We start from the raw sequence: 14,642 nt of genomic DNA, 5'->3' as shown, positions 1-14,642 counted from the left end.
TGAGGAGGTGGTGAATCTCTGGAATTCTCTGCCCGTTGAAGTGGTGGAGGCTACCTTGCTAAATATATTTAAGTCACGGGTAGGTAGGTTTTTGACAGACAAGGGAATTAAGGGTTATGGGGAGAAAGTGGGAAAGTGGAACTGATCCACTTCAGATCAGCCATGATCTTATTGAATGGTGGGGCAGGCTCAAAGGGCTAGTTGGCCTACTCCTGCTCCTATTTCTTATGTTCTTATATTCTTATGTCCTGTCTCACTCTTCTAAACTCTAATGAATACAATCCTAACTGACTTATTTTCTCCTCACATTACAACTCTGCCATTCCAGGCATCAGCCTGGTGCTCCCTCTATAGCAAGGACATCCTTCCTCTAATAAGGATAGCAAAATTGCATACAATATGCCAGTGTGGCGTCACTAGCACCCTGTACAATTGCAATAAAACAATTTCTTGTAGGTATTAGAAGTTCTCAGCATGGAAACAAGACCTTGAGCCCAACTTGTCCACGCTGCCCAGTTTTTACCACTGAGCTAGTCCGAATTGCCCACATTTGGCCCATATCCTTTGATACCCACCTTACCCATGTAACTGTATAAATGCTTTTTAAAAGACACAGTTGTACCAGCCTGTACTACTGCTTCCGGCAGCTCATTCCAGTCACTCACCACTCTGTGTAGAAAAGTAGCCCCTTTGGACCCTTTTGTATTTCTCTCCTCTCACTTTAAACCTAAGCCCTCCAGTTTTAGACTTTGTTACCTTTGGGAAAATGAAGTTGCGTATATACCTCATCTATGCCTTGATTATTTTATAGATCTCTAGAAGATCATCCCTCAGCCTCCTATGCTTCAGGGGAAAAGTTCCAGTCTATCCAGCCTCTCCTTATAACTCAAACCATCAAGTCCCGGTAGCAATCTAGTAAATCTTTTTGGCACTCTTTCTAGTTTAATGATATCCTTTCTATAATAGGGTGACCAGAAGTGTACACAGTATTCCAAGTGTGGCCTTACCAATGTCTTGTACAACTTCAGGGTGCCCCAATTCCTGCATTCAGTGTTCTGATGAATGAAACCAAGTATGCTGAATGCCTTCTTCACCACCCTGTCCATCTGTGACTCCACTTTCAAGGAGCTATGAACCTATACTCATAGATCTTTTTGTTCTATAACCCTCCCCAATGCTCTACCATTAACTGAGTAAATCCTGCCCCAATTCAGTCTACCAAAATGCATCATTTTGCATTTATTCAAACTAAACTCCATCTGCCATTCATCAGCCTACTTGCTCAATTGATCAAGATTCTGTTGCAATCCCAGATAACCTTCTTCATTGTCCACTATGCCATCAATCTTGGTGTCAACTGTAAACTTACTAACAATGCCTCCTAAGTTCTCATCCAAATCATTAATATAAATGACAAATAAAAATAGACCCAGCACTGATCCCTGAGGCACACCGCTGGTCACAGGCCTCCAGTTGAAAAACAACCATCTACAACTACCCCTGACTTCTGTCATCAAACCAGTTTTGTGTATAATTAACTACCTCAGCATGAATGCCATGAGATTTAACCTTGCGCAACAACCTATCATGCGGTGCCTTGCTAAGTTCCATGTAGACAATGTCAACAGCACTGTGCTCATATACCTTCTTTCTTACCCCTTCAAAAAACTCAGTCAAAATTGTGAGACAAGATTTTCCACTCAAAACCATACTGACTGTCCCTAATCAGTCCTTGCCTTTCTGAATGCCTGTACATCCTGTCACTCAGAATACCTTTTAACAACTTACCCACTACAGACATTAGGCTCACTGGTCTGTAGTTCCCAGGCTTTTCCCTGTAGCCCTTCTTAAAAGTGGCACAACATTTGCTACCCTCCAATATTCAGGCACTTCACCAGCGGCTGTTGTTGTTTCAAGTATCCCTGCTAGGGGACACACTGGTCTGAGGCGTATTAGCTATGAGGAGAGGTTGGATAAACTCGGTTTGTTCTTACTGGAACGACCGAGGCTGAGGAGTGATCTGATAGAGGTTTACAAGATTAAGAGTGGCATGGACAGAGTGGATAGTCAGATGCTTTTTCCTAGGTAGAAAAGTCATGTACTAGGGAACATAGGTTTAATGTGCTTGGGGAAAAGTTTAGAGGAGATGTGCAAGACAAGTTTTTTTTACACAGGGTGGTGAATGTCTGGAACGTGCTGCCAAAGGAGTGGTGGGAGCGGATACGATAGCCGCATTTAAGGGGAACTAGACAAATACTTGAAATAGGATGGGAATGGAAGGATATGGACTCCGTAAGTGCATATGGTTTTAGTTTAGGCAGGCGTCATGATAGGTGCAGGTTTGGAGGACCGAAGGGCCTACTCACATGCTGTACTTTTCTATGTTCTTTGTTCCCTAACATCGATGCCTTTTTCAACAGTAAATACAGATGAGAAATAGTCATTTAGGATGTCTTGTGGATACACACATAAATTATCTTGTTGTTCCTTAAGAGGCCCTGCTCTCTCCCTAGTTACTCTTTTGCCCTTTATGTATTTGTAGAAGCTCTTTGGATTCTCCTTTGTTTTATCTGCCAAAGCAATCTCATGTCCCCTTTTTGCCCTCCTGATTTCTCTCTCAACTCTATTCTGACAATCTCCGTACCAGTCAAGGGATCCACTTGATCCCAGCTGACAATACATGTCACATGCCTCCTCCTCCTTTTTGACCAGGGCCTCAATGTCCCAAGTCATCCAGGGTTCCCTACTTCTACTGGCCTTGCTTTCAGTCTAAAAGGAATGTGCTTAGCCTGAATCCTCTAACACACTTTTGAAAGCCTCCCACTTACCAGCTGAACCTTTGCCTCCCAACAGACGCCCCCCAACCAACTTTTGAAAGTTCCTGTCTCATACTGTCACAATTGGCCTTGCCCCAAATTGGAATTTTAACTTTTGGGACACACACACACACACACACACACACACACACACACACACACACACACTTACCCCCAAGAACCTCAGTACTGGTCTTGCCCAGGTGCTACCCATCTTATTTGTATAGACCCCACCTCCCCCAGAACCAGTCCCAATGCCCCAGGAACCTGAAACCCTTCCCTTCACACCATCTTTTCAGTCACATATTCATCCCATATATCCTACTCTGATTAACATGTGACACAGATAGTAATTCTGAGATAACAACCTTTGAGGTCCTACTTTTCAGCTTGTTTCCTAGTTCCCTATGTTCTGCTTTTAGAATTTGCAATTCAGGGAAGTATAGTTTGTAGGCTATGATAGTTATTAATTCCCCTCAAAAGAAGCTATATAAGTCTTACAAAGTGATAATGTTATTGTAAGATTCTCACTTAAGTCAATTGACCCAATTTACTTATGGTACTTCTATATTACAGGATGATACAGGCGGGCTGGTCAGATGGGCAGTGCAGTGGCAAATGGAATTTATCCCTGAAAAGTGTGAGGTGATGCATTTTGGGAGAAATAAAAGGGCAAGCCAATACAGTGAACAGTAGGACCCTAAGAAGACAGACAACCAAAGGGACCTCAAGGTCCCTGAAAGCAACAGGACAGGTAGATAAGGTGCTTAAGAAGGCATATAGGATACCTGCTTCTATTAGCCAAGGCAAAGAATACAAGAGCAGGAAAGTTAAGAAGAAGCTGTGTCAGGTGCTCATTATGCCACAGCTGGAGTAATCTGTGTGCAGTTCTAGTCGCCACACTATAAGAAGGATGAGGGCCCAGAGGAAATTCACCAGGATGTTGTCTGGGCTGGAGCATTTCAACTGTGAAAAGAAGCTGGCTGGACTGGGGTTGATTTCCTTAGAGCAGTGAAGACTAAGGAGGTACTTGATCAAGGGTTACAAAATATAAGGGACATAGGGTAGAAAAGAAAGAACCTTTCCCCTTAATAGAGGGGTCAATATCCAACAGGCATAGATTTAAGATAAGGGGAAGATGATTGAGGAGATTTGAATAAAAGCTTCTTCACTCAGAAGGTCGTGGGGATCTGGAACTCACTGCCTGAAAGGATGATGGGGGCAGGAACCCTTGCAGCATTTCAGAAGCATTTAGATGAGAACTTGAAATGCCATAGCATACAGGGCTATGGACCAATTTTTGAAAATTGGGATTAGAATAGATAGGGGCTTGATGACCACTGCTGACACAATGGGCCAAAGGGCATCTTTTTATGCTGTAAAATTCTATGACTGTCTTTTAGCCTTGATTTAAAAATATCCCTTTTTCTAGATTGCAGAACTGAAGATCGAACTTCAAAAATTAACAAGGACGAATGGAACACAAATGAACAATAACAATAACATCTTTGGAGAGGAGCAGGAAAGGAAAACATCATTCATGGATACAATGAGAGAACCTTCTCTTAAAGCTATTGATAGCTTTACAAGAATGCAGGAGTACAATCTTGATGGTTCAATTGAAGGTGGGGAGATCTGATATAAGTAAAGGATAATTACACATTTTAATACTACCTAGTTCGATTTGGAAAACTGTTTAGAATATTTTTTATTGTTGGATGATCCATCACCAGGCATGAAAGAAAATCTAAAATGGAGAATTTTTCAGCTTCACGTTGAATGCATGAAAATCAGGAAAATGTGCTTTTTTTTGAAACTGAATATTTTTTGCTATTTTTACGGTATGCAGATTTCTATGAAATGACAATCCTGCAAGCAGAGTTTAGGGAGCTAGGAAGGAAACTAGCAAACAGGACCTCAGGTGACAATCTCCAGAAATTTCCGTGTATCTCTCAAATGTGAGTATAGAAATAGGATAGAACAGATTAATGCATGGTTGATACAGGAGGAAGCACTTTAGATTTCAAGGACACTGGGACCTGTTCTGAGGGAAATGAGACCTGTACAAGTTAGATCAGTTGTAACTGAACAAATCTCAAACCACTGTCCTTGGGGGGTGAGTTGCAAGTGCTAATGGCGAAACTTTAACTTACAGGGGTTACAGGAGGCGTTGAGGTAGCAATATGGTAGGAAATAAAGAGTGGGGTCAGTGTCAGAGGAAATGTAAAATAATCTAAATTAACAATATTATTGTGCATGGATGTCTTAGATGTTTACAGCAAGGAAACAGGCCCTTTGGCCCAACTCGTCCATGCTGCCTCTTTTTTTAATCACTAGGCTGGTCTCAATTGCCCGCATCTGGCCCATATCCCTCTATACCCATCTTATCAATGTAACTCTCTAAATGCTTTTTAAAAGACAATATTGTACCCATCTCTACTACGACATGTAAATGCATGGAGTGTGGCAAATAAAGTTTGTCAGCTACAGCCATAGATTGTCACATAGAAATATGACATGGCGGTAATTGAGACTTGATTCAGTGAGGACAGGGCTGGGTACTAAATTTTCCTGGATAAATAGGTGTTCAGGAAAGAAAGGTGGTGTGGTAGCAGTGTTCATTAATGAAAACATTATAGCGCTGGTGAGAGATGATGCCCCAGAAGGGGAAGGACGTAATCTATTTGGTTACAGTGAAGAAACAGTAGAGGTACAATCGCATTGCTGGGTGTATTCTATAGAAGTCATGATGTAGAGATGCTGGCGTTGGACTGGGGTAAACACAGTAAGAAGTCTCTCAATAAATTTAGTCTTGCATTCTAATAAGTATTCTGTAAACTGTGTGTGTCTTTATTTGCCTGTCTCTGATCAGAACCTTCCACACACCTGACGAAGAAACACCATTTCTGAAAGCTTGTGGGATTACTATCAAATAAACTGGTTGGATTTAAACCTGGTGTTGTGAGACTTCTTACTGTGTATGCTATAGGCCACCTGCTGGTAGAAAAGATGTCTTGCAATGAATTTGCAAGGAAATTAGAGACAAATGCCAGAATAATGAACAATTATATGGAGGATTTCAATTATACTAGTATAGACTAGGATATTAATATTGGAAAGGGAAGAGAGGGGCAGGAGTATCTAGATTGTGTTCAGGAGTATTTTCTGATATATATAGGCTGGACTTTGCACTGAATGCATGCTCATCACATCCCAGCATAAATATTGCGGATGAGCCTACCTTGGCTTAGCTAGTCCTTTCCTCTTTAATTTTTTGAGTGATGGTCATTTACTGAGTTTGAGGTGGAACTTGTCTCAGGAAGTTCACTTTATAAAATGATCGACAGTTGTCAAAATGCCAACAGCCTTGTAAAATGGCCCTTGATAGGGCCGTTAGATATTTAAATTGGCAGCCTGCCCATTCTAGTCCCACAATTTGGTAAAATGTCTTGACTGTAGGATATGGTGAAGAAATTGTTCCACAACTGGATTCAGAAGCCCAGGGTTAATGCTTTGGAGACATGGATTCAGATCGTACCCAGGCAGCTGGTGGAATTAAAATTCAGTTACTTAATAAGAATCTGTAACTGTGAGATCAACTCAGTAATGATGTCAAAACCAGTGTTGATTGTTCTAAAAACCCATCTCATTCATTAGTGTCCTTTAGAGAAGGAAATCTGTCCTTGCCTGTTCTGGCCTACATGCGACTCCAAACCCACAGCAACATAGTTGACTCCTAACTAGTCTTGAGGGCAATTAGGAACAGGCAACAAATGCTGGCCTTGCTGATGATGCCCACCTCATGAAAGAATGGAAAAAAAACAAAAAGAATAAGAAAGAGTTCCCACCTGCACCTAGGTATTATATATGTTCAAGACTTTTTTGTCATTAGAATCATAGAATCCCTACAGTACAGAAGGAGGCCATTTGTCTCATTGAGGCTGTACTGAGCACAATCCCACCCAGGCCCTATTCCCAGAACCCTATAGATCAGACTAACCCCTCACACTAGGGTCAATTTAGTATGACCAATCAACCTAACCGGTACACCTTTGGACTGAGAGGAAACCGGAGCACCCGGAAGAAACCCATGCAGACATGGGGAGAAAGTGCAAACTCACACAGTGACCTGAGGCTGGAATTGAACCTGGGACCCCATGACTGTGAGGCAGCAGTGCTAACCACTGTGCCATAATAGGTAAGAATAAGTAAAACTTTTGAGTTCAAGATATGCCATGAGCTCTGTTGGGTTGAAATGTCATTAGTATTGCAATGCAATTACGTAAAAATTATAGGATGTAGGTTTTCGCTACATTTTCATGAGTTCTGATTCTTGTCCTGTGTCATCATCAGCTAAGACGTAGGGCAAAGCACAGGTATTCCTGCAAAAAATCAAAGATGATTCAGTGTGTATGTCTGTAATTTAGGTGTTGGGAGCTTTAACAGTATTTACACGACATGGAGTTATATATGCTATCCCATAGAGAGACCACTTCATGTTCTGATATTATCCATTCATTGCCATCTTGGGTCTTCCTTGTGCACATTTTCCAAGTGTATTGCCTTGCATTACCTCTCTCTTTTTCTAAACACCCCTCCTGATCGCATTGCTTGTACAAAATATGTGAGCTTCCTTGATACCATTGCCTCAAACAAGCTTCTCTTAATACGAGTTTTCTCAGATATCCACTTGTTTGTTGGTTTGGCCATCCATGAATCACACAATATCTGTCTGATATTCCTTTGATTTTAAATGATTTTATTTGAGCCTCATCACTCCTCTTGATGGTCCAGCTTCCGCAGCCATACAATTTACAGCTTTCAGAAGACCAATTTTTGTTTTAATTGAGAACCTTTGTCTACCCAATATTCTTTCAAGTGAGTTGACAATGCCACCACCCTTGTTACGCCCAAATTTCTTCGGCAGACTTTGCATCTTCCATGATGAGTGACCCAAGGAATTAACCTGTTCAAGCTGAACTCTATTAATCAGAATCTTGCAGGTCGTTCCACCCATCCCCATCACCTTTGTCTTGTTGACATTGATTAGGAGGCTGTATTCAACTTGGCCTTTATATTCCAACTCACTACCATTCTTGTAAAGGTCCACAATATTTGCACCATCATGCAGCAATTTTCTTTGCTTCTGTGTCATTCTTGTCAGAAGCTGACTGAATGCAATGCATTGGGTAAAACTTTTTTGTAATTACTCAAGCTTGAATCCACATTTTTTAATTTATTAGTGTGATTATGTTTATCCATATGCGCATAGAAAATACAGTAATTACTATATATTTTAAAAGCTTTACACTGACCTAGTTCAACAGACCAAACTCTGAATCACAGTTATCCAGTTACAACAGGTCAAAAAATTGAGTTTCTGGCGCTACCGAAATTGCATCTGCATGGTTGGAATGTGTTTCATGGGTTGAAACTAGGAACTGCTTGATACCAAAAACTTGTTTAGGTTGAAGTTTTTTTAAATGCTGATTTTATCATGCTTACAGACTATTAATAGCATGTGAATCAGTTTGCTACTGTTGTTGATGTTGGGTTAAAAAATGGTAATTAATGTTTTAATTATTAAAGTGTTCTTCACTTGTATGTATGTTAGGTATTTGGATTTCCAGTTGCCTAAATGGTCAACATTGTAGATGTAAAAATGTTATTTTAATATATCTTTGTGTGTGTTTTTCTTAACTGTCGTATTAGGACTAGCATTTAGCCAGTTATGCTGTTGCAAGAGGAATCCTGCACATACATGCCATTTTCATTTGGAAATGTACATTTTAGTGTTTTAGGAAATGAAATTGTTCAAGTCCCTAGATTTTTGAAAATATTGTTATGGGAGACTCAAGTTTTATTTTTGAAGATAGCAGAAGTGTTAAAGAAAAGTCATTTTTAATCTTTATATTTTGTTCCTTGTCATTTGTAAATTGATTTGCTACAAGCAAAGCACAAGCATATATATGTGCAAATCCAGTGGGTTAACAAATATATTAATATTTTTGTCATAGATTCCCTTAAGTAAGTTGATAGTGCATGGATGTTGTTCAAAGAATTCCTATTAATTCTTTCAGCATAGCCATGTAAGTGTGGGTCTTTTTTTTGTTGTTTTAGTTTAATACATTTCAGAAAAGCTTTTTGAAAACTACATTGATTGCATAGATTTTTAGAGCACCAGGTGAATGCAATCTGTATAAGCCTTGTTAGTTAGGAGACGTAGTAAGTTGTATGCGTGGGAATAGGAAGTTGCAAAGGGACTTAAGTAGAATAATTGAATGAACAAAACTGATGGGTGGAGAGGACACTTTGGGGAAGTATATGATCGTCCATTTTAGATACAGACAAAATGAATTGGCATATTTTCTGAATGCCAAGAGACTGAACCATGGAGAAACAAAATCGTTTGAATGTACATGCATGCAAATCACTAAATGTCACTGTAAAGGGGAGAAGAGCAAGGATAAATTGTATTGTATGAATTTCACACGTAACATTTGACACATTCTCCATCCATCCATCTCCTTGAGAAGACTGAGAAGACCTCCTCAAAACTTTGCCTTTTGTAACCTGCTCCGAGCAGGATTTTGACCTCAGACCAATGTCAGCACCCAAGCAATCTTTTTGTATCCCTTCCCCTTCCCCTTCCCCTTCCCCATACCAGATTTCAGCCTTAGCACCTGCACATACCTCCCATGTCCCAACCTCACCCACATCTGAACAAGACCTTCTACGTCTCCCCCACCACCCCCTCATCTCTCATGTGATAAAGCTTCCCCATCAAATGAGACAAGTTCACTTACCAATATTCCTCTTTCTTCCCATTCCCATCACTCCTCTCTTTTTAGCACCTCATCCACAGTCCACTTATGATCCTAGACCAAACCCCAAGTTTTGATAAGATCTGGCCAGGGACCAATAACATTTTGTAGACAAAATTTGAGATTCAAGACACTAAGAGCATCAGTCACAATATTTCACGGGTTTGAGAAAACAAAAGTAAACTATTATGCAAGGTCAGAAAGTTAAAACATTTTACAATATCTATCATATCCTCTTGAAAAATCAGGGTAAATCTGAGGTGCATGTGAATTAACAGGCAAACTGTGGACACTGTGCAATAAATGGTGACCAAGAATGAGCCCACAGATTTCTCAACAATCTTCTTGGGTATCAATAAACACTGTGTGGGTCAACCAATATCATTGGAATTTTGTCTCTCACATGAGGAATTCCAGTCTTCACTTTCAAAGATCTCACCTTGGAATTCTCTTCAAATGTTGCTCCAACTCTGACAGCCTCAACAAAAGCTCACCTTGCAGAATTTCGTTCTTATCTCTTGAGATTCCATTCCCCTGGAATCCTGAGTATGCATTCAAGCACAGGTTCATAGGCAGAACCTCAGTTCTTAGGCCATGCCAAGCAGAATACTACTCCGATGGGAGAAGGGGAAAAGGGAGAAAGGTGAGAGAGGTGGATGAAAAGTAGTACAGAGTCACCAATCTTCTGCTGCCTCCTTAGAATGCTGAAACTTCTTCTGAGCTCTCACCACTTGCACTCTGCTATCTGCAGCCCATTTCCCACATTGGGTTTGTTTCTCTGCTCTTTTTTAACTGGGACCTATCTCCATCCACTGCCTGTGACACTTACCTGCAATGGAGCTCCATTCCCAGTCACATGACTTGGGTTTTCACGCTTTTTAATGTGCATTTCCACTGACCTGTCCTTGTCCCAAAGAATTCACATTCCTGAATCTCACATGGATAGCACGGTGGCACACTGGTTAGCATTGCTACCCCTATGGACCCTTGTTTGATTCCTGCCTTGGGTGACTCTGTGGAGTTTGTGTGTACTCCCCATGTCTGTATGAGTTTCCTCCCACAGTCCAAAGGTTAGGTGGATTGTTTATGCTAAGTTGCCCCTTACTGTCCCAAGATGTGTGGGTTAGGGAGATTAGTGGGGCAATGCACAGGTTTATGTGGATATTGTGGGTATCCTGGATAAGATGCTCTGTCAGAGAGTTGGTGTAGACTTGATGTGCTGAATGGCCTCCTGCACTGTAAGCATTCTATGCAGCCCACTTCCAATCCATACATACTTGAAAGCCCTGAGACTTCATGACCTCTGTTCTCTGTTCTTAAGGTAAGCTGGATTTCATAACAATATCCCCATCGTCCTCTCTCACCTTTCTCCCTTTTCCCCTTCTCTCATCTGAGATTAATTATTCTCCCTTTGTCTAACCCTTTGTGGTCTGAATATAAACTATAATTTTGGGGTGTATTATCAACTCTGATAGCCACATTATGATTTAATGTTTTAAGTTTCCTTTGTGATTTTATTTTTGATTTGGGCTGTTCCCCCTCCTTTTGGGGAGCTGCCCTTTTTAATTTGTCCTTCAGTTAATTTGAGTTATTTTGTTTGTTTGGTATTCAAAAGAGATACCTAATAAATTATACATGAGATTGTTACAGTAGTTTTGGAGAGACAAGCATGATTACTGGTTGCTTTATTAGATCCATAAATTATATCTTGCTTCAAATGCATACAGATCAATTCTCAATGAGAGCTCAGCATTAATTTGTTTTATCAATGGTTCTTCCAACCTAATACCTCCTACATGTAAGCGGAATATAGAAACATAGAAAATAGAAGTAGGAGTAGACCATTCAGCCCTTTAAGCCTGCTCTGCCATTCATCTTGATTATGGCTGATCATCAGATATCCTGATCCTGCTTTGTCCTTATGTCCCTTGTTCCCATTAGCCCCAAGAGCTATATTTACAATCTTCTTGAAATTGCACAGTGTTTTGGCTTCAACTAGTTTCTGTGATAGTGAATTCCACAAACCCACCACTCTCTGGATGAAGAAATTTCTCTTCACCTTAGTCCGAAAAGGCTTACCCCTTATCCTCAAATTGACAATGTGTATCAGATACTTGTCACGGAAAATCATAATTACGCAGCATTAGATAACAAGTCTTTAATACAAAACAAACCATTCAACCCAACAGGTCTATTCAGGTATTTGCGCTCTATATGAGTCTCCTCCCGCCTTATTTCAATTCACTCTTTGAACATTCCATTTCATTCTTTGATGTGTTAACACAAAGAAACCCAGCATTATATATTTTAAAATGTTACCCTTATTGCTACTTATTTTTAAAACCGGTCTTTTTCTGCTGAACAAGTTACCTGATCTCAGAGTTGACCCTCTGTCTGCGTGCTATCTCCAGGAATTTCAAGTACAAAATCATTATTTTTTGTCAGTTTCTGGAATGTCACTCTTCATTATGCCTAAAAAGCTACTGACAGACTGTTATCATATCTGGGATTTCTCAGAACAATTTCGGAGGGAACTACAGGGGTGTCATTTGCATAAGCCAACCTTGCCATTGGAGTTGGGTCTGCTATGGAAATAGTTTCCCAAACTCTATATGCTGAACACAGATGGCACCCCTTTCAACACCTAATGACGAAGGTGTTATCTGTTCTGAAACCAAAGCTAGTTTGAGACGCTGAATAAACATTTCTTTGAAGATGTTGTGAAGAAGGAAGGTCCCATGACCCAAGATTCCAGGCATTTGGGCAATTTAATATTGCATCTCTGGTCTTCATGGCAAGACTGCTATTTTAATATCAGCTGGACATAACTCCAGTTGCCAAGCTCAGTAGACAGTCTCAACTCTGTTATAATTCATGTCAGAAACTCCAAAGTGTTTTCTGAAGTCCATCTGGATCATAAATTTGAATTTGTCTAGGGTGAGTATGAGATGCTACACTTCAGGTATGATTCAACTGACCCACTAAAGAGCTTTTTGTAAACAATTTATTTAAGTATACGGTTAACATGTATAGAAAGAAAATTAGCAATAACTTTTACCAGTTAGAAAAACAATCATGATTTTGTATAGCTCTTAACAAGTATACAAAATGTGCCATTCAAACAAACTTCTCTATACAAAACCCTTGCCACAGGCTTCACACAGAAAATTTGAATGATCACGATATGCTGGAACTTCAAGGATTTTTGTATTGTTTAACTAGCCACAAAGACATCAAAACAGAATTCCACTCTGGAATTCAAATGAACTAATAAGTGTTGTCTGTCTAATGTAAAGCTTTTTTTTCTATCATTCTCCCCCTCCATCTTTTACTGTCTGAATATGTGGATGGGAAATGGCAAGCACTTTCATTCCTGATTTTGAATGTGTAAAACAAACTAAATTTATGAGTTAACCCTAAATTTGCTGTCGATTATTTGTACAACTGGATTGCACAAGGTACCTGGGACGCAGGCCATCAATTTTTTTTAAAAAAGTTCAAAACTCCTTCTGCTTATGGACAGTTGGTATGAGGAAATCAGTAGTTTGAATTGTCCCTCTTCTGTCCGCTTCCCCTTTAATGCATCTAGCTATTAATCGCGGCCACTCTGTTTTCCAACCACTCACTGGATGAAGAAACCGACTTTAGTAGTTGTAATGTAAGGATGCTTATCAGAGTAAGGATTAACGTGGGACTGGAGTGAAGTACTGTCCACGATATGATGTAGAGAATCACATGGTGGAGTGAGTGTAATAAAATCTAGAAGGAGCCAGCATGGAAATAATACCCATGCAGGGCTGTACCTTGGATATGCATATATACAGTAATGAGTTGTTAACAAATAACTAAAACTAAATTACATATGCATCTAGTCCTTCCAGTGATACACCAAAAAACTCTTACAACATGGTGGAAGCTTGAGGTTTTCCTCAGAAAATGCAAAGAAAAACTAAAATACTGGAACATTGAGAAAAAACTCAGCAAAGCAATCTGACCTGACTTCGTCACCAAGTGAATGACAATGCCATCTTGAATTCAGAAAGCTCTTAAAGCAGAACATACTTTTAAAAATTTAATCATGGATCAGAATTCCATTCATCTGCAACAATTTGGACTTATCCAAGGGCTAAACCTAACAGGAAAACTGGCATCCTTGAGAAAAGAATTTCTAAAGTACAAGAGTACATCAGGTCTAAGTAGAAAGTCAGAAAAAGTCCAGATCAATGCCTTTTCATGCTGGCTTTGTGAACATGCAGAAGTGATCCTAATGATGAGTCCAGCTTTAGTTAATTACTATAAAATTTTGATGAATATTTTAAGTAGTTGTGCAGTGTAAAAAGAGGAACAGAAAACCCATCAGTACAGTTACAGAAGGAGAAAAGATATTAACTGAGCAAACCACATGAGGGCACCAGAGAGGCCAACAATTTTCCAGAAGTCCTGAAAATACACCTTTTTGGGAAGTTCGACATTGCTTGAACTACAGCAGCAAAGTGGCATTACGGAGCAAATGGTTGACTTTGTATGAAGTCTGATGAATTCCAAAATGTACAAACCCTACAAAAGTGAAACTAAATAAGGTTAGAAAAGGTTTGCATCAAAGCTGAATTGGAAAATTTGCAACACAGAATTCAAGCTGAGTATTCTAAAAATGCATGATAAACTAATGCACTACATTGCTCGAGATCTGAATAAACAAATTTCTGAGGTGTCATAAACATACTGGAGGAAATAACTGAATGTAATTATTGGCAAACCAGGGTGGGAGATGGCGAAACTCAACTAGAAGTATAGCCAGGGACAAGAGCAGACAGAAAATGCACTCAATTTTTCAAATAATCTTTCAAGGCCGCAACTTTAATACATGGACCTGGAAAAGCAAGACTTAAAGAACTTGAATACTTGTTCAGAAAAGGCTGCATTGGAACTATCATTGGTAGTATAGCAGTGCGCTGAAGTGCAGCATGAAGCAACAATAGGTCAACAAAACAAAACAATTGAA

General features: G+C 39.8%; 1 protein-coding gene across 6 annotated transcripts in view; it reads left to right on the top strand.

The window, feature by feature from the left end:
- Positions 1–14,642, top strand: part of ppp1r9a (protein phosphatase 1, regulatory subunit 9A) — a 321,619-nt gene that overhangs the window by 217,941 nt on the left and 89,036 nt on the right. For all 6 annotated transcript variants that reach the window (XR_013889014.1, XM_080207861.1, XM_080207856.1 and 3 more), the window contains one exon: positions 4,249–4,441. Coding sequence is in view for 5 of the 6 variants with exons in the window: in XM_080207861.1 (XP_080063987.1) it covers positions 4,249–4,441 (193 nt within the window). In the remaining variant the exon portion in view is untranslated. The remainder of the gene's footprint in view (positions 1–4,248; positions 4,442–14,642) is intronic.

This window comes from Carcharhinus amblyrhynchos, chromosome 2, assembly GCF_965287045.1.
Source record: "Carcharhinus amblyrhynchos chromosome 2, sCarAmb.v2.hapA, whole genome shotgun sequence".
In the NCBI taxonomy this organism is placed as follows: Eukaryota; Metazoa; Chordata; class Chondrichthyes; order Carcharhiniformes; family Carcharhinidae; genus Carcharhinus; species Carcharhinus amblyrhynchos.
The sequence above is the reverse complement of the archived record's forward strand: the minus strand, read 5'-3'. Positions and strand labels throughout refer to the sequence as shown.